The 27,013-nt window shown below is 54.9% G+C and overlaps 2 protein-coding genes across 4 annotated transcripts in view; both read right to left on the bottom strand.

Annotated features, from left to right (window-relative positions):
* Positions 1-322: 322 nt before the first annotated feature.
* Positions 323-15,922, bottom strand: LOC118170885 (protein transport protein Sec16B). Of its 3 annotated transcripts, none has more exons than XM_035333484.1 (26): positions 14,623-15,922; positions 13,819-14,090; positions 13,494-13,600; positions 12,858-12,963; positions 12,670-12,748; positions 12,210-12,339; positions 11,805-11,956; positions 11,133-11,194; positions 9,928-10,063; positions 9,194-9,418; positions 8,786-8,883; positions 7,999-8,080; positions 7,786-7,903; positions 7,505-7,616; positions 7,169-7,274; positions 6,784-6,924; positions 4,687-4,800; positions 4,392-4,464; positions 2,541-2,759; positions 2,132-2,196; positions 1,669-1,797; positions 1,354-1,455; positions 965-1,079; positions 780-835; positions 617-679; positions 323-458 (listed from the first exon to the last, which is right to left on the bottom strand). In XM_035333484.1, the coding sequence occupies exons 2-26, from the start codon at positions 14,061-14,063 to the stop codon at positions 393-395; spliced, it is 2,901 nt and encodes a 966-aa protein (XP_035189375.1). In that variant the 5' UTR covers positions 14,064-14,090; positions 14,623-15,922; the 3' UTR covers positions 323-392. The 3 variants fall into 3 exon arrangements, with proteins under 3 accessions (XP_035189375.1, XP_035189377.1, XP_035189376.1); XM_035333486.1 differs by having other exon boundaries at positions 965-1,052; XM_035333485.1 differs by having other exon boundaries at positions 1,669-1,794.
* Positions 15,923-21,235: 5,313 nt separating this feature from the next.
* Positions 21,236-27,013, bottom strand: part of LOC118170886 (quinone oxidoreductase-like protein 2) — a 6,059-nt gene continuing 281 nt past the window's right edge. Inside the window, exons 2-10 of the mRNA XM_035333487.1 lie at positions 26,555-26,678; positions 26,282-26,378; positions 25,274-25,332; positions 24,992-25,057; positions 24,589-24,698; positions 24,144-24,225; positions 23,427-23,608; positions 22,758-22,986; positions 21,236-21,990 (exon numbers count right to left, since the gene is read on the bottom strand). Coding sequence (XP_035189378.1) covers positions 21,922-21,990; positions 22,758-22,986; positions 23,427-23,608; positions 24,144-24,225; positions 24,589-24,698; positions 24,992-25,057; positions 25,274-25,332; positions 26,282-26,378; positions 26,555-26,678 — 1,018 coding nt within the window. The 3' untranslated portion in view covers positions 21,236-21,921. The remainder of the gene's footprint in view (positions 21,991-22,757; positions 22,987-23,426; positions 23,609-24,143; positions 24,226-24,588; positions 24,699-24,991; positions 25,058-25,273; positions 25,333-26,281; positions 26,379-26,554; positions 26,679-27,013) is intronic.

Below are 27,013 nucleotides of genomic sequence, written 5' to 3'. Positions count from 1 at the left end.
TGAGACAGACTCACGGCCGGCGCGCTGAGTCCAATGGGTGAGGTGGGGCACGGCCCCACAACCCAATTCAGACTACTCTCCCCCGGGCGCCATTTTGTGCGCCCCACCGCCCACCATCTTAGAGAAACACCCTGCCCACACCCCAACGTTTTGTGACAGAAACAGCCCCCCAAACCCCCAGAAACAGCCCCCCAAACCCCCAGAAACAGCCCCCAAAACCTCCAGAACCTAGAGGCAGAGGCTGGGGGCAGCCAGACGCTTTGCCTCATCCACCCCCGCCCCAACCTCTCCCCCCCTAAAAAAACAGAAACCACAAACACAATTTTATATCAGAGCTTTCCACACACCGCTGTTGGTTTCTCGCAGCGATACACGCGCATCGCCCCCTCCACTCACAAAGGGTTGGGGTAGCGGCGCTGGGAGAGCAGCCTGGGCTGGCTGGGTCGGGCAGCCGTGAGCTGGGGAAGCACAGGAAAAAAAAAATGTTCTCATGTTTTGTCCTCACTGCACACAAAACAGGTGTGATGCCTGGCCACGGTCCTGCCTCTGTTATGCCCCAGGGTCAGGGTGCCGGCCCCCCTCCCAGTCCAGCAGCAGCCCGGGAGGAGGCTCTCACCTGGGAGATCTCGGCAGGGTTGAAAAGCGGGATTGTCCCCAGCGGTGGGTGGTTGGAGCCGGGCTGCAGCGGGTGAAGGAGAGACGCCATGCCGTCAACCCCCATTTCAGGGCTGCCCCAAGCAGAGGGGCGGCTGGACATCACCACGGCCCCCTCCCCTCACCTGATCTCCAGCCTTGTGGCTGTCCACATCCCACGGGCCCTTCATGTCAACGGACACTGCAGTAGCAAGAGATTTCACCTTTTGGTGATTCTGGGGCATGCAACTCAAAAAGAGCCTTAAAAAAGGGGGGTAGGGAGCAGCTCTACCCAAAGGGCGGGGGCAGAGGTGCCCCATGCCATGCTTACCGGGGTTTCTGGAGGGAGGCAGCGGGGAGGCTGAAGGACTCATCCCCGCCACAGGAGCAGCATCGGGTGGGGATGGCGACCTCCGTTCCTGAAACACACCCACCCGTTCAGGGTTCTGTGCGCAGAGAAGCATGCCCTGCACGCTCCATTTTGGGGAGCCAGCCTGCACCCCCTGAAGAGCCACTATGGGGGCTACAAGGCAGCTGGCTGGGGTGAGCAATCCCTGGGGAGACTGCCCTCAGCTCAGGGCACCTCCCAGAGCAACAGTGCTTCATGTATTTACAGTTATTATCAATAAAGGATTTACCTCTAGCACTGAAGGATGGAGGGGCAGGATGAAGGCAGCCATGCACCACCCATCCTCATAGCTGCACCTGTGTCCCTCCTACCTGTGGTTCTGCTGTGGGGCAGTCTGCAGCAGACGTGGCTTTGGGAGAGGCTTCCGTAGTGGGCTTCGACCGAAACCAGCCAAACCACCTGAATCCAGAGCTCTGGCAAGCACAGGTTTCACAGTCAAAGCAGCGAGCGGGTGAGGCTGCTACAAGCCCGCAGGATGAGAGCAGGACAGTGCCTGCAGCTCCCCCTTGTACTGCCGACACCCAGACAGACATTCAGTCCGAGGCACGGCTGGGAGAGTGCAGCCAGGCACGGTACAGCCCAGCCCCGGGGACAGCCATGCTTCCCGTCGGCTACAGCTTGCTCACCTTGTCCTCACCCGGCATCACCTCTGCCACTGGCTCCTCGGCCGCGCTGTCCGAGGATGGCTGACTGCCTTCCTCCTGGGAGACGGTCGAGCTCTCCGAGACTGAGCGAGCCCTCATGCTTAACCCCTGCTGGCATCGGAGACCAGGTCTGTAGCACGGTGCTTGTGGAGCACCGAGTGTGACCAGAGCAGCCCGGGGCCACCACCACACCAGGCTTGATGGTTCATGTCCCCAGGGACCCATTGTGTCCCTTACGGCAGGTGGGAAGGTGCTGCCAGGTGCCCCAGAGGTGGGAGGGAGGATGCTGGAGAGGGCCACCATGATCCTTCGGCTCTCCCCAAGGGGACAGATGGCACCGTGATGTGTGGTATAGAAACCAAGGTGTGGGAGGAGAGGAATCAGTGAGTCCCACGTCCCCATCTCGACACCAAGCGCTGCGGTTTGACCGCTCACCCCAACTCACTGGCTCTGCTGGCAGGGACGGCTGCTGCTGCACCCCATGGGCGTCTTGGGGCTCTCCAGCATCTCCTAAGGAGCAGAGGAGAAAACATGGTCAGGGCTGAGCCCAGGAAGCTCCTGCCCCATCTGTTGAAGGTCTTTTAAGTCCCTTGCTGCTTTGGACGATGCCTCGTAGGACAGATAACCCACATGACCAGGGTGATGGTCCTGGTGGAAACTGCTTGAGTGCATGGTGAACATGACACCATGCCTGGGACAAGGCTGGAGCATGTTCCTGATAAGCAAGGTGCTGGGGCAAAGGCAGTGGCATTCAGAGCAACACATGCCTTGGGGGGACTGTTTTCCCAAGGGACCCCTCAACTGCCACAACTTGGGGACAGGCGTTTCTGCAGAAAAGCCAGGCTGGTGCCTACCTGCTGGTGGCACCACCTGTGGAGAGGGCTCAGAGGAAGGCCCTCCTGGAGAGGTGGCCGGTCCCATGCCCAACGCTGCAACTTCAGCATGTGCCAGGGGCTGGATGGGCACGTCCTGGTGGGGACTGGGTCCCTGCGGTGGCACAGGGGGGACAGGCTGGTGCCACAGCTCCTGCTGGTAGCCATTGCTTGGGGGCAGCTCGTGGTCGGGATCTCTGCCTGCAAAACACATCCGAGAGCTCACACCAGTGTTTGCAATTCCATCGGGCTGTGGCGCTGGGTTTTCTCCTTCTCCATTATACATCAGCAGGAGCTGCGAGGGTGAGGAGGGACCCCAGGGACCACACGTGGGCGAGGAAGGAGGCAGGGCATGGAGCAAGAGGCTCCAAGGAAGGTGGGCTGTGACTGATGGGGGAAAACCTCCTGGGAACCTGCCTGAGGTTGCAAACAAGCCCAGAAGAACACTGTCGAAGTAGAGGCCAGGAGCAAGTAACACGTGCCCAGCAGTTGAAAGCACTTGAAAGCAGTCTGGGGCCCCGAGCCTCTTTTTTCCCCTCTTGCTGCAAACCCAAGTGGGAGAGAAGACCCACAGCTCTCCAGCTGCAGCCTCGCGCTGCTCTGCAGGAGCACACATGGAGGAGCTTCTTGCTCCAGGCAGATTTGTTTGAGGCCGGGTTTTTGTTTGAAGGGCAGGCTGAGGAGGTGGCGAGGGTTGGTTTTATTTAGCACATGCGTGCGATGCTCTGCCTGATGTTAGACACGTGTCCCAGGGACGTCCCAAGGTGCGCATCCCTCCTGCACACCACTTGCTCCAGCTCGGGGTCTCTGGGCAGAAACGTGCTCTTCACAAAGCATCTTCTCTCCCATCACCCTCGGATGCCACCAGGCAGGAGCCAGACCCCGCCAGGGTAAGGACCACACTTCTTCTTGGCTGAGGCTCTACCAAGCCCTTCACTTGGCCTGCTGGCATCGCTCCCAGCCTGCTCAGGGCTCTGCAGCTGCCTGGAGATGCTTGCAGCAAGGAGGACCAGCGCACCACCGATGCTCAACTCCATGTCCAGCTGGAGAAAGCCCAGGAGGAAACCACAGGGAGGCTGCTGTGCCCATGCCCATCCCAGCATGGTGCCTGGGAGGACACTTTGCGGTCAGCCCTAGAGCTGGGTTGCTGGGCCAAATCCTCTGCACCCAAGCAGGCTTCATCCAGGCTTTTTCTTTGCAGGACAGATGAATTCAGCATCAAGCCAGCTTTCCCTGCACACAGGTCCATTGATGAGGAACAAGACAGCCTCCCGTCCCGAGGTTGGCTCTGGACAGCCTTCTTCATGAAGCAAAGTGCTGGGCACAAGGAAAGCAAGCGAGCTGCGGTGGCCACGGGCTCGGAGAAACCATCCCATCATACCTGCGGTGTTTTTTTTTCAGAGAGGGACGGTCATAGCCTCAGCCCTGATAGCAGCAGGAGGCAATCAGGATTGATGATCCTTTTTACTGCCTGGGAGAGCTCCTTGAAGGGGAATTTGGCAGCAGCAGGGAAAGCTGATAGGAAGAAATGGCTCGGAGAAATTTGTCTTGTTTTATCCTGTCTGCTCCAGCCTTCATCCTCTACCCATCAGTGCTGGCGTCTGCGCCGCCACTCCTCAGCACCGGAAAACTGGGTATGAGCCAGCAGCCAGGAGAGAACAGCCGTGCCCAGCAAACATCCTCCTGCTGGAGGTGGCTGTGGGGAGCCACCCGGCTGGGCTTCTCCTCGACAGGATGCCCAACAGATGTGTGCCACCCTCCCCACCCACAGAGATAATTAGGCCCAGGGAGGTAATTAGGGAGGCAACCTTTGGTCCTGTCCCCCTTCCGTACCTGGGGTAGACGCAGCAGCCCAGGAGGGCTCCGGCTGGGTCGGTGCCACCTCTGGAGTGAGGTCGTCCTCCGTCTGCAGGGAGCCAGAGGACAAACGTGACAAAGAGGAGGACAGGGTGGCACAGGGCAAAGCCCAAGGACACCACGCAGACAGTGTGAAGGAAAGCACAAGCTCAGTTAAAGGAGACCCCCATACCAACACCCCCGTGGCTCTCTGCGGGCAGAAGGGGAAGCCAGAGGGACACAAAACCACCAGAAGAGATGAGACCTGGAGCACCCCAGGGCTGCTCCTCACCTCCCAGTGCTGGCAGTGGGCTCGGAGCTGCAGCAGCCACTCTGGCTCCAGCGCCTGGTCCTGCTCGGGCATCTCCAGCAGCAGCGGGTCACAGAGCTTCAGCCGCTCAGCTAGCTGCAGGGACGGGGACAATGGGGATTTTCCTGATATCTAGGTGAAATCTGCCCCACTGCAAGTTAAGCCTCTTGATTCTTGCTCGGCAAATGCTGCAGGGCTGGCCAGGCACCAGCCCCTAAGATCAACCTCCTGCACTCTGGAGAACCCTTATCACATCCCCCTGTGCCCCCTTCCTCCCTCAGCTTATCTTGCCTGCAGAAAATAACCCCGAGGTCATTTTCCCCTCTACCTCTTATCGCCCGAGCTCTTCTCTTCATCACTGGCTCCAATCTGGCACTGTCCCTGAGCACAGCATCCAAAATGGGGCACAGTGCCCCAGCTGAGACCCCTGAGCACGGGGGATTATCACCTCCTTGTCTCACACATGCCATTCTTGCTCTCTCAGCCCAGAATAACATGATAACATTGGCTTTTTTATTTTTTTCAGCAGCATCCTGTTATCATTTTACTGCTCGATATTTTTTCCATGCTCCACTGTCTCCCCCAGGTCCCTCTCTGCAGCATTGCTGCTGCACGTTTCATTTCTCCAGCACGAGAAGGGTCCATGCCGCCCCGGCCAAAGCTGTCTGAATGACCCGGAACTCCTGCTTAGACCTGGGTCCAGTTTTAAGACAGAAGATTGAGGGGAAACAACACCCAAAGCACAGCTCTTCCTCCAGTCTGTTCTTACTGTGAGCGACCCTCTCTGTCTGGGGACTTGTTGAGCTCCCTCCCAGCTCCATTTCCCCGCCTGGCACTGATTTATGCTCCTTTAAAGGTTGCCACCCCAAGGGCCACCCTGCAGACCTCAGCATCCCCCCTCTGCACCAAGTCCACATCGGCTGCTTCTTCCTAATCCCAAAGATGTTTCAAATGGAGCCTACACCAGCACAAACCCAGCTCCCACCACCAGCAGGTGACAGCGAGGTGGGACCCGTCCTGGGGACAGGGACCAGCCGTGGAGCCACCCAGCACGGCCAGCCGGACCCCACAGTCCCGGCTTTGTGCAAACACACGTGTGCTCATCCTAAATCAATTGCAGGAAAGAGGAAATTATAAGCATGATTACTCCTAAACGGGGGGAATGTTTAATCCAAAAGCTAATGTGCACTTTGATCCAATATTAATGAACCAGCACCTGGTTGTATATCGTCCCCAGCTTCAAAAGAGGGGAAGTCTTAATCAAACACTAATGTGTATCATAATTTGTAACACAGTCTAAAACATCAAAGACAAGAGTGTCTACGAATGCACTGGTTTTTCAGATGAAAGTGTTTTCTCCCAGGAGAAGCATTATCCCCAGCAGAACCGCGGATCTGAGAGGCTGTTAGACAGTAAATAGGTTTCAGCAACGGTGGGGGGGGGGGGGGTGCGATGCACAATGCCGAGTTTTGGGGCTGGATGCCATTCCTGCAGCATCCCGCACCCCCGTTCCCCCCATCTCACCCTGCACCCCGCGGGGGAAGGTACCGCCATGGGAAGATGTGCACCCTGCCCCTGGGGGCGTGGGACACTGATGCCCACCGTGCCCCAGCGTGGGATGTGGGATTTCCAGTTCAAGCTGCAACGCTGTCACCAAAAAGGGCTGATGTGCAAGCCCCAGCACGTCATATGTGCCATAGGCACCTCCCAGCTCACCATGAGCATGAGACCGTGGTTTTGCAAGGAAGAAGCTCCGAGCTGCAAGCAGGGACATGCTCCCATTCACTGCCACCACAGAAGAGGGCCCGACCAGTAAATTCAACCATGAGATGATGTGCTGGGGAGGAAACATCAAGCACCCTGCGGATTTTGGCTTCGCAAAAGCAAATCTAACAGTCTGTGCTATTTAAAAGTTCAAAAACTCCACAACAGAAAGCATCCTTGGCCTCTAAACAACTCCATCCCTGTTTGGCAGGTGACACCATCGATGTGTGCGGGCAGCCAGGTGAAGTCCCAGACTCAACAGGACCCCAGTGATGTCCCCACCCAGGATCCGCATGGCAGGGACACAAGACTCACCTTCACCAGCTGCTGGGCCAGGACGGGGTGGCTGGCCGGATCCTGTCCCAGGAGCACGGTGGCGATGTGCTCACAGTAGTTCAGGGCCTGGGCTGGGAGCCCATGGTCGGCCAGGCGAGAGGCGTAGAGGAGCTTGTACACCTTGGCAGAGCAGTGGTCGTAGGACAGGAGTGAGGGGATGCTCACACCCGCTGGTTCCCAAAACCCAAAGCCCTGCCTTGGAGCAGCCCCTTGGCCACCACAGCCCCACCGTCAACCCCAAAAAACAGCAAGGGACCAAGCTTCGGAGAGCAGCCCCTGCCTCAGCTCCAGCAGGGCTGGGGGATGCTTATGGGATGCCTTAGGGCCAGTCTGAGCAGCATCCGTGTTTGCTTGCCCCCACTACCTGGAAGGGGAGCAGGAAGGATTTGGGTTGCCGCAGCTGCTGGCAATACTCGAAGATTTCCATGCGCTGAATGGCCTCCGTGCTGGCGAACTGGGCAAATGCCTGCCTGCGGGGCAGAGGGGAGAGGGGTGCTCAGGGCACAGGAGCAAGGTTCTCCATCCCAAACTGCGGGGCCGCAGCTCCGCCGCGGTGCCATCCTGCAGCTGGAGGGGCCTGGAGCACATCTGGCATTAGGGGCAATAAAATCCCCCCAAAACAGGCTTTGGTTTTGTGGGAGAGATCCCGAGGATGAGGAAGAGGGGGAGATGAAGCTATGGTGGGACTAGGCTGACTCACCGGTGGCTGCTGCCCAGCAGCGCCATGCGGTCTGCCTTCGCCCCGAAGTAACCGAAAGGAATATCTGCCATCAGGTAGCAGAAGTGAGCTGCCTCCACCGCTCCCCGGCCAGCTGAGGGAAGGCAGACACAGATACTCAGCCCTGACAGAGCAAGCAGCACCAGCTCAGTGCTGCTTTGAAGGCCTTCAAGCTCGCATGAAAATCCCAGGCATCTCCAGAAGAGCAGCTAACTGAGCAGCTCCCAAAAAGGGGTGCACGTAGCATCGTGGCCTCAGCTCACCCAAGCTGTCCCCCATGGTGATGATGGCCCGGTGGTTCAGCTCCATGTCTCCCACCTTGTTGGACAGCAGCACGGCCAGGTGGGGCCTCCAGTCTCCCCACTTGGCATCCCCGCAGCTCTGGAGGGAGAGGAAAGCCAAGGTGAGATGAGGCGGTCACCACCAGGCAGCTGCCACCGGCGGGTGACAGCACAGGCCAGGACAAGCTGACAGACCTGTGCCACCTGTGGGATCCTTCCCGACATGAGCTGGAAGAGGGTCTGCAGCGGGTCGTTGGTGGCCAGTGTGCTGGTGAACCTGCGAGGAGACAGCAGAGATGGGGCTGCTGTGCTGGGACCCCAAAACTCTCACACCTCCTCGGGCACGTCCCAGAGGCCCCAGCAAAGCAGTGTCCTGGGAGCTTTGTTTAGCTGCTGAAAGTAAGGCAGAAAGGAGAGCAAGCCCCACCAGGCTGGTGATCTGTGCTGCCTCGGGAGCAGGCAAGTCTCAAGGACAATGCTGGATAAAACCTTCTTAAATGGATTCGGGATGCGTGAGAGAAAATTTTTGCTTAACCCTCCCTGAAGGGATCAACCCAATCCAGACTAAGTATATTAATTCCACCAGAAAATGCTTACACGAGTAGGATGAACAGCTCAGTCTGGGCTGGATCCTGGCAGAGATGGCTCAGCTACCCCTACCCCAGCCTTTACCCACCTGCAGCTATAGCAAAGCCAAGCACTTGCAATAAATCCACCCCACGTCTCTGAGGAACAGCTTTCCCTCTGCTTCCCAGCCCCCCCTTTGGTTTCTGCTGTCCATCAGGAAGCCTGAAGGACTCAGGCCCACCTGGACAGGTGCTCCCCTCTCCCCTTTGGCTCCTCTGAAAGGGTCCAGCTGAAATCAGGGCTCTGCTTCAGTGCCTCGGGGCTGAGGGCACCCAGGGGGATGGATACCCAGGGGAATACCTGCTCAGCAAAGCCGATCACCAGCAGCTCTCCTTGCTTGAACTCCCGCACTTACCCAGTGAGCACCCAGCTGTAGGTCCGCGGGTCCATCTTGCTGGAGAGGAAGAGGGCATGGCCCCACAGCTGGTTCCTCATGGCCCAGAGCAGGGCATCCTGCAGCCAAGGCAGAGGGGTAAGGGGTCCGCCCTCACTCCGGTTCCCTGCCCTCCTCCTCTGCTCACCCAGCTCAGAGAAGAACCTCAGGGACTACGTTGGGTTTAACTAATACCCTCCAAAAAACATTCACAAAGGCCTCTGTAGCTTTCTGACTTCCACAACGATGACAACTATTGTACAAGCACAACTTGAAGAGTCAAGCCTGCAACCGCAAGATACTCCCCGACTGCCTTTAAACCTTCCTGGAGAGGCCAACGGGACCAACAAAAAAGTCAGCCCTACATCCTGGGTCCTGCTCACAACTTACTTTCTTTCTGCCGTAGTAGAGGAGTTTGGTGAACTTCTCCACTATCTGCGCCTGCGTCTCCACGACAGGAGGGACTTCTCCAGTAATGAGGTCCAGCGTCCCCGGCTGGCGCCACTCATCCTCCACCAGGCTGGTTGGGTTCTCCGTGGGGTTTTGCCTCTTGTACTTCTCCTGGCGCCTGCGGTCTTGCATCAGCAGCTCGGCCACATCTGAGCCCACCATGGACTGTGGAAGGGGGGAAGGGAAGGGAGGAACAACACCTGTGGGGGCTGCCCAATGGCACTTCCAGCCCAACACCCATGAGTCTTCCCAGCAAGACCAGCCTCTGGTCGCCAGCATGCAGTTGGGGGTAAAGGAGCCAGCACCACTCCCAAGACCATCACAGCTCTGAAGATATTGTTCACCCGCTTCCAACAAGCAGCCACAGATTAGATGTGTTAGATTTCTGTGGATTAAGGGATTCACCTCCTTTTAAGTGGAAGTGCTAGCTCCTGCAGGAAGGCAGCACCATTCTCTTCCAGAGCTGCTGTTAAATTGGGATGCCGGTAGTTCACAAGGATGAGAAGCAATCCAGAAGAAGGGTTTTGCTCCAAATACCCAGGCAGTACCAAAGTGATTGACAGCAACATGGGAATGGAATAGTTTTAACCTTCCCCTAAAGCAGCCACTGAACTGAGAGGCGCATAAAGGTCCTCACTTGTCTCACCACAAAGATCAAAAGGGTCAGTACCTACCCCGTTCTGCCGGCAGAGGAGGACCAGGAGTTTCCAGAGAAGAGCTGAATCTCTGCCTCTTTGTGTTGAGAGATCACAGCTTGTGGCTATCTTCTGCTGGCAAAATGTCATCACATCCACCTTGTGCAGATCTTCCCTACAGCAGCAAACAAAGGCATCAAAAGAAACCCAAGGGAAAGCAATCTAGGACATCATTAATAATCAAAGCGCCCCCAGGTTCACTGACAGGGATGCCAAAGATTCAAAGAAGCAAGAGACAGAAAAGAGAAGATCCTAAGCAGTCAAAGACACATACTGCATTGACCCCACTAAGCTCAAAAATGCTTAACAAATGCAGTCATTTTGATGACTCTTTGCAGATTTCCGTGTTTCAGGGGTACTGAAGGCATCTCACACCCTCTGCCCGACTAATAACCTGTTCCCCAATCCACCCGCAAGGATCCCCCACTTTGCCTAGGTGCGGTGCTGTCACAGACGTGGATGTCCAGGGCTGTAGGAGCAGGCACACATACAGGCAGTGTCTTTTATTTGATTAACTGCCACCGTGCAGGGCAAAAGACACAGTTATGACCACATAAACCCGTAGGGTCTGACACAGAGGCAGAACCTTTAAGCTGTGTGCAAACCAGGCAGTCCTACTCTGTCTTATAATGAGAAAGATCTGACAATTGTACAGAAGGGGTGGCTGAGAGACATGGGGAATGTCAGCCAGAGGAGCTGGACCTCCAGACCTTCCACCCAGTTTCTGAGCACCTGCAGCTTTTGCTCAGTAAAAGTTTTTTTCTCCTTTTGCATGCTGGTGTGACCAGGAGAATTGCCTGGTGCAACAGGCTATGATTCATCCCCAGGCTCACACTGCAAGAAGTTGAGTATTAGGTTGATGGCCTCAGAGGGAAAAAACTTAGGGAAGGGTAAACCACAGGGTTCTAGAGGTCCAAAGGATGTCCCAAAACTCAGGTTGTTGGGACATGAACACAAAAGAAGGTCAGACATACAAAGCACACCAAACCCCTGCCCCGTGGACATTCAGAAAAGCCATTTGCCATGACACAAACCAACCAACACCGCACGGAGGGGACAGGCTCCCCATCCGAACCCAGACTCAGCCCTTGCACACATCACCTCCCAAAACCCAGGGGCTTTTGGAGCCTGCCTTGGGCTTGTGCCAGCACAGAACATGGCTCTGGCACCCACCAGGTCCATACCTGGCCAGAGGCCCTGGGAAGGCCTGCAGCTCCTCCTGCTCTTTCGTGCCATGAAGGATTACCTAAAAAACAGCAGCAAATTCAGCAGCTGGGCTCCAGTAACGAGGCCAGCTCCCACTGGACTAGCTGAAAGTCAGCGCCTTGGCCCAGGGTTTACCAGTGCTGGCGAACCCATTCTCTGTGCCTTGTTAAGGTAACCCCATAGCATCAAAATTAAACCATCATGCGAGGCCCCATGGCCGGGGTGGTCCTTGAGATGGCACCTGCCTCCTCTGGGAGGCAAGAAAGGAGAGGGAAGCGTTGTGGTAGACTCAGGGGATGGGTATGGCCTCTGTATAGGATCACCTCGGAAAAGTAACCAGATTCGTCCCTCAGAGGGGTATGGACCACATCCACCCCAACAGAAGGGGATCGCTGTGAGCAGGCCATGGACAACATGAGGGTTGTGGAGCCAAAGGAGCAGGAGATGGGGTCCAAAGGCTGAGAGTAATGCCCAGGTATGGGCTGGCACAACGAGGCCCAGGAGGCCATGAGGGCTGGAGACAAGGTGGTAGCAGGGAGTCAGGAGGGCCGCTGAGGAGGCCACTTGGGTGAAGAATGGTGGCTGACATTGGGGTGGAAGGGGCAGCTCCAGGGAGGGAACCACGGGTGGATTTGGGAGCTGGGGCGTACCTCCAAGCTGTGCAGCTCGACCAGGGGCCGCTGCCCCTCGGCAGGGCTGTGGGGACACACCAGCACCAGCTGCCCTCCAGCCCCGAAGCACACCGCCCTGTGCGGCAGCGAGAACTTGGGGGGTTCCAGAAGGCCGGGCACCAAGGGCACCCCTGCAACGACACAGGCCAGCGTGAGTCCCCCACCCTGACCCCACACCACCACCTCCATGGTGAGGTGACCAGCTCCCATCCTGGCCCCTCAACTCAAGCAATGCTCCAGTGGCCCCACACACAGGGACCGTCCCCTAAAGCAGAAGACAAATGGGAGGCAGCTCCTTGCACCCAGCAGGATCACCTCCAGCAAAGGCCCACGGCACGGGACAGCACACCTGCTAACAGCAGCCATTTGTTTACTTGTCCTCACCTCCCTGTGCTGGGCTCCAGCTCTCCGAAAACGCGGTGTCGCAGTGGTCAGCTCCATCATGGATGTACTGGCTGAGCTCGTAGCCGCTGGAGCTGAGCCCCGACTCGCGGTACTGCAGGAGCAGGCTGGGCTGGCCCGCGGCATGGCGAGGAGGGGAGAAGACACGAACCTGGCTGAGAAACTAGGGGCTCCACCGCTCACCCGGGGCGGCAGGACCCACGGGAGCACAGCTGATTGCTGTCCTAACAGCTCAAGCCCTTCAGCATCCTAGATTCACCAGCCCAGCAGACAGATTTCATGAATCCTAATAACCTCCAAATAAAACATTTAGCAGCAAGCATAACATAGCAAAGCAGCCCTTTTCTCCTCATCCTCCCCAGCTGGGGCACAGGGGTGGCTCCCTAAATCCCTGGGGGAGCCCCAAGTCTTTACCCCACATCCCTGCCCATCCTGGGGTTACCTCTCGGGGCTGGCCGATGGCCTCCCCCCCGGCCCACGACCGCCTGGAACCCTCCTTGTACATGTCGTAGCCCTGGGACCTGCAGGAGGGAGCAGAAGGAGATGCTCTTGGTGCTGGAGATTTGGGGACCGGCCACAAACCCGCTGGTTTGTGGGAAGGGATGAGCGGCAGCCTGGGCACCCCCTCACCTGTCCTGCCCGGGGGGGCTGGTGGCCAGGTTGGGGTGGTAGCCCCTGTGGTAGTGCTGGTCCCGGTAAGTGCTGCTCTTGCTGTAGGGCTCACTCTGTCTCACGTCTAGAGAGGGAACCAAGATTTCACGTTGCCCCCCCGGAGCAGCAAGCTGTCGTGGAGTTACAAAAGCAAAGCAAGGAGCCGGGCAATTTGCGGCACGCACTCCATTTGCTTCCAAATTAGTCCGGCAAGTCAGAGGTCTGAGGAAGCCTTGCACACGTTTGCCAACACCACCCTTCTTTCTTTCCTGCCTCCCCTTTTCTTCAGCCCAGAAATGCAGCAGAAACGACGTCCCAGACACCCTGACCACATCAGCATCCCCACGCTCAGTCTGCACCCAGGCACGATGCGGATTTTGAGCCATGCAGGTCAAAATTAAATGCTGCCTTGGGACACATTAGACATGCCCAGCTCCCGAATGCAAATTTAGGGCAGCACAGCATAGGGAGGACGGACGGCACTTGTGGCCTGGGAGAATGGGCAGGAGAAAGCCCTGGAGGTGTGCAAGCCCCAGAACATCCCATCCCGGAGAACATATCACCTCCTTCTGCAAGCCAGAGGTCTGTCCCCAGACCCAGAGGAGGAGGGAGTACCTCTGTCACCCTGCCAGGCCACAGGCTGCCGCTGGTGGCTTTGGTAAGCGTGGTTGTCCCCGTAGGTGGCCGCTGGGTACTGCCAATGGGGGTCTTCATGTCCTTGCCTGGACCAACACAACACGTGGAGCTGGGAAAGGTCACCACACCAGCCCCCGGGCCCCGAACAGGGATGGGACCTTTAGGGGCAGCAGGGATGATGGAGACAAAAAACAGCTTCTCTGCCAGTGAAGGTTTCATTGAACCTTCCAGAAAAATCATTAACGAGGTGGAGGGACGAGGAGGGGTTCAGCACGAGCAGTGCTAAAAGCCACATGCCTCCTACCTGGAGTAGGGCCTGAGGGGGTGGCCGCTCTCGTAGCTCTCTGCCCGGGATGCCGGGCGGCGTGTGTCCCTGCCAGGGGGGTGGCCGTGCTCCCAGGAGCCGGGACGAGGCGGGGGACCTGCGTGGAGAACAGGCCACCGGGGTGGTGGCCCATGGTGGCCCTCTGCCCACACAACCCACTTCTCGCCCCGGGCTGCACGGCCCTGCCGAGGCAAGGGTGGCCTTAGGGGGGCCCAGGGCTCCATCCAGAAGATCCAAGGGGCTTTGGAAGCCTGGGAGCAATGAGATAGATGACAAAGGGCTTCAGCAAGGGCTTTCCACCTGCACCAAAGCCTCCTCTGAAGCCTGTGGCCACCTTCTGCCCACCCTCTGCAAGCCTGCCATCCTGTTTCCAAAATACCCACAGCATATGCAAGATAAAACATTGATTTCCCCTTCTGGCTCCCCATGAAGCTTCCCATAAAACATGGGGATGAAAGTGGCCATCGCTGCGAGTGGCCTGCAGCCAGGCAGCATCCTCCTGGCCAGCCTCTGCAGCACCCGGGGCCAGCACTGCCCCCCGCAAGGGGAAAACCCACTCCCCTCCGCAACAAGAGGGTAAAGCCCCGTGTTATACATGCCATGCTATGAGCAGTGCCCCTCATGCTCAAAATTTAAGGCCTTTTGGGGTCGTTTCACATCTGAACAGAGGTGAAACAAGGGTTCACCCAACTAACCTCCCCCTGCCCTGGTGCAAACATGCAGGTGCCCATCTCTTGGGTTCCCCCCCACCCCCATTTTTGGACCCCCCACAGCCGCACACACCTGCTGGGAGGCCGCTGGGGCCCTTCTTCCGCTCCCCAGGCGCCGCTGTCAAAGTCCACTGCCACCGCAGGGGACAAAGGGCAGCGGCTCCTCCGCCCGGGGACCAGCCAGGTCGCTGCTGCTGCTGCTGGCGCCGGGCCCCCAGCGATTCCCTCCCACCTGAGATGAAGCACATGAGCCTCTGAGCCCCCAAAAGTGTATTTTTTCCTGCATTCTTTTTTATTATTATTTTTAAGCCATGGTTCACACATCCTCCCTTGCCCATCTTCACGCTGCTCCCACTGCTGTACTCCCTAAGAAATTAGAAATAAAACCTGCTGATTAAGGTCAGCTGATCCGGACCCGACCACAGAAGCATACGGCTGAAGTGAACTACCTCCATCCCACCGGGTGCTGGCCAGGACACAATTTGGGCAGAACAGACCCAGGCAGCACCCCAACAATGCCTCTAAGTCCTTACTCTATAAGGGACAGGGGATTCCTTCCTACAGAGCCTCCTGCAACCCCTCAGAAGCCCTAAACACCGAAAAACAGAGGGAATTAAGGCAAACTGCATCACAGAGACACGCAGCAAAAGCTAAATGTAAAACTGTCTTCCGCCCAGCAGCACAGTGACATGCCATCTTCTCCCAAAATCGCAGGGTGGCCCTAGAAAAAGACCAGGGCCTCTCACTCCCAAATGTGTCCTGATCCCACCTGCACCACCAGGAAAATTCCCATTCTAAGGATGCTGGAAGATTACACGTGTTACAGCTTCAGAGCTTGAAATTTCCACCCCACCGGGACAATAAAACTTTTCCCTGGTGATTCCAAGAAATAAGCGCTCAGTCTCGGCGGAATTAAAGGTTTCAAATAAAAACCAACATCTGCATGGCTCAGCCGTGCTGCCAGCCTGGAGGAAACGCAAGCCAGGGAAGCGTCATCCCCACGCCAACAAGCTGCTTGGGCAGGGCAGAATGAAGGCTGTCCTTTCAGTTCCACAGCTGCTCTTCATCATTTTGGGCGGCTGAAATGTCTGATATGGAAAGGGCCGCTCTCTTGGGACAGCAAGAAAGGAACCCAAGAGACCACAAGGATGTCACTTTAATACATTTAATATATATTTTAGTGTATATACACATAGATTTCTCCTCCTCCTGTCTCCACTGGCTAATAATTCCAGGTTTCTGGCCAAGAGGTGACTACTGGCTGCTTTGAGCCCATTTTCTAGCAACCACGAGGATTTATACGTGGGACTTGTGAGGGGGAAGTAGCGCCGCTTGGAGCACCCGTGGCTTCTCAGGCTTCTGCTGCCAGCAAGACCTGGACAGCTGGGGAACACCAATTTCTAAGGAAAAGCAAGCAGAAAAGTGTGTTAGAAGGGGAGAGCCAGGGGAAGGAGCTGGGAAATGAGAAGTGAAAGGAAGAGAAACAGACAAAAGGAGCAGCTGGGCTGGAAAGAAAGAGGAGAAAAAAAAAAAAAAAAAAAAAAAAAAAAAGTAACCCTCGAACTGCATCTCTCCTAGCCAATACATTGATATTTGAGAAGGATCCAGAGATGTCCTGGAAACCCAAGACCTGTGCCACAGGACTGCCACCAAGCACACAAGTCCACTGCAAGGCAGGCAGCACGCAGTACAGATGGCATTTTTTACACAAAGCTGAAGGGGCACAGCTATCCCTTTAAAAAAACATATTTTTCACTTTAAAAGGTTTCCCTGCTGTTGTCACAGTAACAAGATTAGGTGGAAAACATTTTTCTCCATGCCCTGGGGTGTGCATCGCAACGCCTGCAGCCAGCCCGGGCTGGGGCACCAAGCCCAGCTGGGGAAAGATCAGCAAAGCCTCAGCAGAAGTCCTTGTAGCCAACGGAGAAACCCGGGTGGCCGCAGCACCTGAAGCTATTTTTAGGTGTTTCATGTTGTTTCTAATAAGTTCTGAGATGAGATCATTATTTTAAATGGCATCTGCAGGAAGCTTTGCCCACCTCTGAGCTGCAGCCCCCCAGAGGTGACGCAGGCTGCCTGCCGGTGGGGCTGTGGGTGCATCACGCCCCGGCACAGCGGGTTTGCGAGGGCTGGCGGCATCCGAGGGAACACCAAAAAGCCTCATCCCATCTGTAGGGCAGGAATGTGGGTAGCAAAGGGGCTGCAGAAATGGGGGGAATGATCTTCAGGTTCTTCAGAGGGAAGACACCAGCACTCGGGACATCCACCAGCATCTCGTGTCACATGAAGACCAAGACCCCCCCCCCCCCCCCCAGGATCTTCCCCACTATTGGCAGAGCCCTCAGCCTCAATTAGTGGCAGCTGATTAATTAGCCTGAGCACGCCTGCCAGGTGGGAGCCCTGCTCTGGCTGGGTCCCAGGGGGCCATTTTGGCCTTCCCAGGGTGGGGAAGGTGGCAGCTCCTGGAGCAGTGGAGATGAGAGCTGCTGTGTTAGCACCATCATGCAGATCTAATCCACGGCACAGCACTTCCCAAAACCCTTCTGTGTGCCTCAGCTCTCACTGGTGTTTTTATGCCTTTCCTCCCCACGTTGGGCTGTCCCCAGCCTCGAGGGATTTCACCATTCCAACACACACGTATTTAGCAGCACCAAAACGTGCCTATTAATTTTTTGTGACTTTAGGGCACGAATATTAATCACATTCCAGAAGCATTCAGCATAAAGCAAATTAAGAAACAGCACTTTAGACCCAGTGTTGCATTCAGAGAAGAAGCAGAGGTGCAAAAAGCTCTTATTTGCAGAAATCAAAGCGTGCCTGTGCAAAGTGCCGCACCACATAGGCAACGCCAGCCTGCCCTTACAAAGAAACCCCAAAAAACTTTGAAGCCTTCCCCTTCCTCCCTCCCTGCCCCAGCAGGACCTGCAGCTCCTGGCTGTGAATGCCACATCCACCTCCCAGCCCCAAACCGAGGCCGTGCCACCGGGCATCCCAGCAGGGTGAGCTCTGCCCCCCGGGGATCGGGGTGCCCATGGGGTAACAGCAGCCAAACCCCCCCACGCCAAGGAGGGCGGCCAGCGCTCAGGTCCCCTTGTCTTTCTGCACAGCTCCCTCGTGTTTTCTAAACCATAAAATTGGTGTTTACCTCCCTGCTAACTGCCTTCCAGAGATCACCTGGAAATAGGCCTGGAAATATTCGCAGGGCAAACAAATATTGAAGCAGCAGCAGCAGCAACTCCCGAGGAAAGCTGATAGCTCGGAGATGCTCAACCCCACCACATTCCAGAGCATCCTTTTGGAAAGATTGCCATCTTGTGTCTCCTCCGGCACTCGAGTGTTGGTTGCCTTTGTACCGGAGACCACGGGGCTCGTTCCGGAGCTTTATTACACACAATCAGGGACAATAAAGACCCCTGACAGTTACAGATGGCTTCGGTGAGTCCTGTTCTCAGTGCTACCTTGTAAAGTTGGACAGTAATGTTTCCCTCATTTTTTTTCATCTCAATTTATGACTCCTCTACCATGAAAAGCCACTTATGCCCTCCACGGTTACATATACCATATCCTTCAAGGCCAGTAAATCACAGGCTCAAGTCATGTCAAATTTCACGAAATAAAACTAAATTGCAGCTGTCCTCTGAGGCAAGAAGCTGCAGAATTGACAGGGAATTAGGTGTTTGAAGGCAGAAACCTCGCCAGCGGCTTCCTGCGGTCTGTGGGGGCAAGGGTCACTGAAAACCTTGATGTGGAAGAGAAATGCCTGACACGAGGGAGCCCAAGGGACCCTCCGCTTGACCCCAAGGTACGTCTGGAGGTATTTCTGTGGTCTAGGGTTAAGTGTTCCCAACCAGCCGGGTTTCTGGGCAGACAGAGAAGCTGCCTGAGCACTAACACGGCAGGGTTTCACGCAGCTGAAGCCACCTGGGCACCGCACCAGGTAGGGAGAAGCTAAGGATCCAGCACACAAACCACACACTGACCCCCAAAGGAGCTCATCCACAGACACAGGAAAAATCCGACCCCGGGGAACAGAGGATTACAAGCAGCCACGGCAGAGAGACACAAAAAGATGCAAAACATCTCGTGCCAGATCCTTGGCTGATAAAAACCGCCGTGCACAGCATACAGCTTGGGGCTGGGATCTGCTTCCCCACCTCTGAATCTTTAATGTGCGTGTACACATCGGTTAATCAGCGGCACGGGGACGGAGCGCTTTGTACCTCCTCTCCACGTGTTCGGCAATTAAAAGGCTTCTCATTCAGGCACAGAGAGGGAAGGCAAGGGACTTGGGCTGCGAAGCATCCATTATTCAAAAGTGTATCCATTATTTAAAGTTTTTCTTAAAATCTTATTGTCAGCTTGAAAGGAAAAAGAAAATGAGGTTTTGAAAGCTGTGCTCCACTGATATTCCACTCCAATTTTTGCTGATTTCAAGTGGTACAACTCCAGCCACTTTGAAGAGCTGAAGAAATCCTTCCTGGCTCCTGAGAAAGGCAACACCCCATGGGCAGTCACGGTTGTTTCCCCCTCACTTAACTCCAGCTAGCAGGGATGCAATACGCCCCGGCCCGCAGCATGCTCCTCTCCCAAGCTGTTCTGCTGCCCCACCACGATGCCAGGAAGCGTTTATTCAGGGGAAGGCAATAGCAGGCATCCAGCAAGCGCCATCAGACACCCCCCAGCACCCTGACTGGCTCGCTGAAACCTGTACACCCATCTCAAGAGCAGCTGGGTGAAGCCGGGTTTGATGTCCAACCTTCTCACAGCCTTTGGGAGCTGCAGCTTCCCTTCATGGTGCCATCAGGCATGGCTGAGCTGGAGGCATGTGGCCCTACAGCTCAGGGAAGGGAAGCAGCCCCTGAGCAGAGCTTACCCAGGACCCCAGCCCCACAGGTGAGGACAGTCAGGGAGGCCCATCATGGCCATTAACTTTATCAAGGTGTGCAGAGGGCCTCTAGAGCTCATACACAGAGCAGGAAAGGATGGGGCTGGTGCTCTAGTGCTGGCTGCTGAAGTCAGTGCTAGTAAGAAATAGTTGCAGAATCTGTGCATCAGGCTCAGAAGCAGCTGTTAAAGCCTGAAAAATGCTTCAAAGCCATGAAATAAACTTTTTATTGCTTTGGCTAAAATAATTCTGTGTAAGCAAATAGCAATAGGTCTTTAAAGGCTTCTCTGTTACTGAGGAGATAAGGCATGGATGGGGTCTCTGAGTGCCTGCAGGCCTTTCTCCTTGTGTGGCTGGATCTCAGGATGAGGCATGGCAGAGGTAAGCACTACTCAGAGTTAGTTGTGAGGGACTACTGTGACCTTTTTCAGGGCTTCTTGTAATATAAATAATTTCAAAAATATTAATTATTCTTGAAATCAGTTTGTTTAGACTTTTCCATATAACTAAGCTGTGGAACTGCTGTGGTGTGACCTGAAGAAACCCAAGATATTATTTTAGCTAAGCAAACTGATGGAATGATACTAATTAAAGACTAATGAGCATTGAAGACTAATGACCACACTGACCTGGGTGCAGCCTAGGACCTGAAGTCCTTACACGTGGCTGAGTGCAACAGGGCAAGGGTCCTGCTCCTCTATCACTAGCCACTGCTACTTGTAAATATTATCAGTAACTTGGAGACAGCTTGAACATACAAAATGAAGCTACTGTTCAGCAGTCTTTGAAGCTGCAGATTTTCTTCTAGGCAGCCCATTTACCTAAAACACAATGATACTCCAAGAGTGGGTGCTCATCAAGTGCTTCCAGGGTACTGAAATGAACCAGGCATTATCTACAGCACAGCTACGGCTCACAGCTTATTTGGATGAATTCTTCCCCGCAATAGACCATTTTCTGCTATTACTGGTGGAATAAGCAAAAAAAAAAAACCACTACTTTTCTCCTGAAAGGAGAAGCTGTGCATACCGTGATGGATTTGCAAGGCTTTTAAAGGATGGATGGGAGTTAAATAACTTCCTCCAGGGTCTGAGGCACAGCAGCGAAGATGGGAGCGAAGCAGGGCTGGAGCTGCTGCCGCAGTAGAGGTGCGCTAAGAAAGCCAGGAGGGCTATTGCAGCAGAGGAAGCGCTTTGTAATTGGAGGCGATACTGAAGCAGCAGAGCTAGAGTCTATACAATGCTAGGAGCTGGAACAGCAGGGCGCAGCACAGACAAAGTTAAGTGTTGTCAGATCAAATGGCTTAGCTATTGTGTCTCTACAGTCCATTACAGCTTAGGTCTCTCTTGTTAAACCTCAAAGAGTGTAACCTGCTCGTTACTGGAGCTTTGGGCTCCTTTTGTTTGCAGCTATGTGTATGAAGGTAACCCCACCTATGATCACCCTCCTGGGACCAAGCTGAAGCAATGCCAGGTCAAGAAGCATGCTCCACAACTGCCTGGGAGCACGGGTGGCAATGGGGAGGGTGGGCAGGGGATAAGTCACCCTTCCTGGCTGGTCACTGCAGGACAGGTCACTGGCTTCATTCCCTGTTCAGAACACGTGTCTACCTTCATCCCTCCACCCATGTCATCCTTACTTTGTTCTTCCCTTCAGACCAGCCATTTCATCAGGATGCTCATCAGATGCCTGGCTGGGCACTGCCCTGGTGTCTTAACCCCGTGGCTCCCAAATGAGCATCAGCAGGAGCCCTGTTAGTGACATTTGCTTTTTGTCCAGCTCAAACTATGTTAATTTAAAAAAAAAAAAAAAAAGCTGGAACTGAGCTAATTTCCTTCTCCCATAACCAACAACCACAGCCAACACAGGACATTAGGCTGTTGTCAATAAGGGTAAAGTGCTCCATAGCCTACTGATGGGCAAGCTGTGCAAGAGCTCAGTTTATGCCTAGGCTATACACATGACTCTTAGCCCCAAGAAATGTCATTAGGTCAGATTTTGAGTGCTGTGCAAGTTTATTGAAGATTTTGGGAGGCCAGGCAGCCTTGTCAAAGTTGCTGCTGCTGCAGTAACAGGACATCCGTGAGGTAAGCTTGATGCTGAGATTTACCATATTGCACACACATCCCATCACATAAGAAATCCCTGACAGTGCCATGGGGTCCCTGGGCTGTGTGAAAAGTGTAGGGCAAAGCACTGGCCATGTAACTGAGCAGTGGCTGCAGAAGTTGTCCAACTTGCTTGGGCTGCGGAGCTCTGAGCCTTGGCAGGAGCCTTTCCAGATGGTAGCGAAGCAAAGAAAGGGGACAGCTAAAAGCATGGACACAACAGCAGCCACCCCTGTTCTGCTGGCATGCAGCAACTTGCAAAGCCACTGTAACTTGTGTCCCTGCCTCACGTGGCTTGTCCACTGCTGGATTCGGACCTTGGAGTCTCCTCTTCAGGGCAGGGGAAGAGCAGGAGGCTGAGTCTGGGGAAACAGCCCTCTTACTTCATGGAGATGATGACCTTGCCTGTGGACTTGCGCTGGAGCACATGGTTGAAGGCTTCATTTACCTGCAAACACAAAGCACAAAGTGTTTGTGGTGATGGTCATCAGGGCAGGAAGGGGCAGAACGAGAACGTGGGAGAAGGCAGTGGCTGTGTTGTGATGCCTGTGCTGTTATATGCAAAAAAATAAAAAAAAATAAAACAAAGATCTGGTTGTATTTATGTGGATTGTACAACACTGTAATACAGATTGGCATAAACAAATAGCTCTCACTTTGCATCTGAGTCCCTGGAATTGACTGCTGGGATTGAAATAACTCAGGAGCCAATAAGCTCCTGGGTATTCCTCCACCTTACACCCCTGAATTTGCTGGATGGTGGCTACATCAATACTTCTGAGTAGCTGAGCCATTACCTAAGGCTTACAACACCATCAAAACGGGGAAAATATGTGTTCAACACCTTCGGAGGTGCTCAGGGGAAAATGCAAATGAAGGCACATCACAATCCACTAATCCATTTCTAAAATATTATCCCAGCACACTATTCTCCAAGACCAAACTCTTTGGTATGGGAGTGTGCATTTTTATGACTTCCCCATTGAGCATGTTGCAGTTCTAGCCCTGCAGTACCAAACCAGGAGCTAACGACTCCCTGGCTGAAACCCAATGGAAGATTAAAAAAGGTGAGGGAAAATGGGATTTCTTGATTTAATATTTTTCTTAGGACTCTAGAGGCTTCTATGCCAGGGGTATAACTGCACACACAAACCTGCTTCTACCCACATAAAAAGGACTTTGCTAACAATCCTCAGGCGTCAGCTCAGCACGTACCTCTTCCAGCTTGAAGACCGCTCCAATGTGGGGATGGATCTTTCCCTCCTGGCAATACTGAAGAACAGAGGAGATGGCAGAGGAAAAAAGGGGAAAATCCTCCTGCTGGTACCGACTGCAGTACACTCCCATGGCAGACACGTTCTTCAGAAGCAGCAGGTTGGCAGGAATCGAGGGGATTTTTCCTCCGGCAAAGCCCATCACCACAATCCTGCCCTCCCAAGCCAAACTGTGCGAAGGGGGGAAAGAAGACATGATGGGTACCACAAAGCTCATCCCAAGGCAATGCTCACGCGCCAAGGAGAGCTGACAGCTGTGGATGATGAGTTTTCAGGCACAACTGCATCAGCGCTCTGGGCTGTTGTATTCAGTGCCAGGTTTTAGAAAACTAACTTGATGTGCACAGGGGGCTTGGGCAGAGGTTTCGTCCCTGGGGGTGGTGGGCACCTGGACCCTACAGCAGCCCCTAGGGCTGTGTTAATCAGCCCTGACATGCATTAATCAAGCCACAGGAATGCGTCTTACAAAGCCGCCATCTCCTCAACCAGTCCAGGGCAAATAGCTTAAAGGGTTTGCTTCACCTTCCCCCAGTGGGCAGCAAAGCCTTCTGGTGTGCCAGCAGCATCACCTCTGCTGCCACAGCTTTGTCACACTCTGATTTTGGCTCACCTTTGCAGAGCTGCCTTGAAGACGTCACCGCCAACAGCCTCGATGGCCACGTCAACCCCTCTGCCACCTGTAAGTGCCTTCACCTCCTCTCTGAGGCTGCCCCGGCTGTAGTTCACCCCGTGGCTCGCACCTCTCATCAGGGCCAGCTCGCATTTGGGGTCGCTGCCAGCTGCTGCTATCACCTGAGAACAAAGGGGAAGTTAGCACCCAGTGCAAAAGCTGATCTGCTCAGGAGGCACTGAGCACCTCAGCCTCCAGGTACATTTCTTGATTCATTTATGGGAAATGGGAACATGGAGTTAGAAACCCCACTCTTTCTCCTTATATATTCAAATGTTTTCTCAGATGTGAACGTTTTAACCTAGTGCTTCTTTTGATGCACAAGTGCATGAATGACTCTAGGAGCCTGGGGCTGGGAGAAGGAGCGTCTAACCCCCTTCCAAAAATGATGACCCTCAGGGGAGGTGCAGGAGGTCCTCACGCTGCCCAGGGGAGCAATGGAGACTTATAGCAGAGCCCAAGGGAGGTGGAGGGAAGGAGGGGAGAGGGTGGGCTGTGATAACTAGAGGAAAAGAGGCTGGTGTCAGACCCAGCAAAGGCCTGGCCTTGATTCTCTGCCACTGTCACCACAGTGCTAGGTCACCTGCTTGTCAAGATGTGGCACTGGCGTACACACACACAGGACAGACTCTGGTGAAAAGGAAAATACCTGGATACCTTTGCCTGGAACACGCTGACAGCCAAATCAATGATAGCAAGCCCAGTGGCCCCAGCTCCTGCTGTCACCAGCACTGTTTCCCTGGGAGGGAGAATAAAAATGGAAACACAGAGGTCTATGGCACAACAGAAAAACATCCCTAATTCCTGAGTGAGGCAATATTTCAGTGGCACAAGGATCACCCTGCCATCGGGATGCACTGAGTACCACAGCCACTGGGGGGGTCTGTGGCCTCCCCAGGCTTGGTCGGATCCATGCTGCTTTTTCTACTAGAGCATCAGGCAGAGATATGTTAACTGCAGGCTGTGGAGAAAATGCAGCTCCCGCACAGTGCGGGCCTCTGCTCCAAGCAGCATTAAGCTGCACACCCGGGGAGCTCAGTGCCCCGATGGTTTTGCCCGGGGCCAGGCTGCAGTTCCCGTGCCACCCCGAGCTGCTGCTTACCCTGGCTGCAGCCGTGCCCGGCGACACAGGGCCAGCCAGGCCGTGCCGTAGGCGATGGGCAGTACCGCTGCGTCCTCGTGGGAGACACTGTCAGGGATCTGCCACAGCATCTGCAGATAGAGATGTGATGCAGATTGCGCATCTGAGCCCTGCTGAAGCAGACCCACTGCACAGCGTTGGGGGGGCTTGCTATGCAAAAATCTTGTTTTAAGGTGTTTTTTTTAAACATCTAAGTGCTGCTGTTTGAAAAAGCTCCCCCAGGCATGTGGTCCCACAGTGGCAAGGAAAAAGGAGGAGGCAATCCTAAAGGATTGGTGGTGAAGCAGCAGCTCCAGCAAGGCTAAAGGGCTGAACAGAGATGAAGCTCCCTTGCAGTTTGGGGGGAGAAATGCTCTGTCCTTACCTTCTCATCAACGACACACTCCGCTGCCATAGCTTTAGTGCCAGTCACACCGATTACTCTGTATCCCTGCCAAAAATAGTGATTGGATGGGTGTCGGGAGAGAAATAGCTCAGTCCTGCTGTTCCCTCCAAATTAAGCATTTCATTTCCCTGCATTTTCAGGAATAACCGTGAACAGCTCAAGCTGTGTCTAACAACAGCCCACGTAGCTCTTTAACTGCAGGTATTTACCCCTTTCCTCTTCTGAGTTCCCTGCATCCTTACATCCCTGCGTTGTTCTTACCTCCTTCACGGCACTAACGTCTTCTCCTGTCTCCATTACAGTCCCCGAAAACTCCATCCCTGCAGGAGGACAAGGACACGCACGTGTTGACACAACCCATTTTTGTATATGCAATTAGCAGCTTCCTCAGTTCATGGACCTGCAGATGAGGTCTCGCTTCCAGTACCATGAAGCTGCGGAGAAGATCGCCCAGCAACAGGCATTTCTGTGCTCCTCAGCCCTCTCGCCATTACTTATAATGCTACAGTGCAAAGAAATAATCACCGGGCTCTGCTTCCAAGGCTGCTGAGCATCCGTGGGTTGTACCCCCCCCCCGCTGCACATGGAGCAGGTCCCCGGGCCAAGCCGCGTTTTCAGCAGCAAAGCACCAGTTGGGCAGAAGATGGCAGCATCAGCACAGAAGACAAGTGCTTGCTAGTTAAGGCAAGGCTCTCCTAGTTTGGAATACCAATATATTTTTGCAGATGAAGGAAGGCATTTCCACACCGTGAGACTTCAGAAATGTGCTTTTTTTGCACATTTTGTTTGCTGCGAGACAGCAGTTCCTGGGCTGGTGGAGCCAAAGGAGCTGTCACAGCCCAAAGGAGCACCACACACATGCTGCCTGTGCTGGAAGGCGCTGGGTCAGAGGGATTTTGCGGAGGGAGAGGAGGTGCCTTCAGCCACATGCGCTTATGGTGGTTATTGCAGCTCTGGACAGAGGGACCCAGCCCTACCCAAAACCACTCTGTGCTTTGGTGTTCTTAGCTTCCAGGCAAACAATACTTTCTGTTGCTCTCCCCAGACTAGCAAGTGCTCTTTGCGTGCCACCTTCGAAATGCAAAAATATTTTACATCGAGTATTATCAGGGGATGTTAAAACGTGATCCTACGGACCCTAAAAGACTCCTCAAGTTAGCTGATGCTTTCTTGGCAGCAGTCTTCTCGCAGGGCTGCTCATCCCACTAGGATGTGACACTTGAGCACATTTGGCACTGCCCCTTCTGCACAGCTCGGTCGCCTACTCACCGGGGGTGAACGGAGGAGTGTGTCTGTCCTGATACAGACCCTGGCAGGCCAAGATATCGGCAAAATTTAACCCGCAGTACTGGACACCCACACGGACCTGCAGGAAAAGGGGACAAACATTAAATCCTGGAGCACGAGTCCTGGGGTCAGCAGCTTGGTTTTGCTGTGGCCGCGCGGGCTGGCCCCGAGAGGCTGTCCTGCAGGGCCTGGTGGCAGCAGACAGCACTTGCTGAGGGGCTGCTGCCAGGCTCCTGCGAGCCCCCACAGCCCTACCTGGTGGGGCTGCAGCGGGGGGGGTGGGAGGTCCCGCAGGAGCAGGGGCTTGGCCAGCTCGGTGCACAGAGCCGCTCGGTAGCCACGGGCACCGTGCCATGAGGCCAGGCCCAGGGCGCTGATCCTGAAACGCAGGAGCACGGGGACACCTCAGGAAGGGTGATGGAAGGGGGGGGTCCTGGGGCAGAGCTCGGGGAGGCAGTGAAGCAGGATGGGGAGAAAGGGATGGGGAAAGGGGGGCGGGGGGGCATGGGGGGCAGCGAGAGATGGAGAGTGAGGGGGCTGGGAAGTGGGATGGGGAATGGGATGGATGGGGAATGGGATGGATGGGGAATGGGATGGATGGGGAATGGGATGGATGGGGAATGAGGAAATGAGGATGGGATGGGGAATGGAGGGGGAGTTAAGAAGGGAGGGAAGAGGGGCACGGGGGAATGGGGTGGGGAATGGAAGGGGGGG

This window comes from Oxyura jamaicensis, chromosome 8 (assembly GCF_011077185.1).
Source record: "Oxyura jamaicensis isolate SHBP4307 breed ruddy duck chromosome 8, BPBGC_Ojam_1.0, whole genome shotgun sequence".
NCBI lineage: Eukaryota > Metazoa > Chordata > Aves > Anseriformes > Anatidae > Oxyura > Oxyura jamaicensis.
This window is presented reverse-complemented; position numbering and strand designations above follow the sequence as displayed.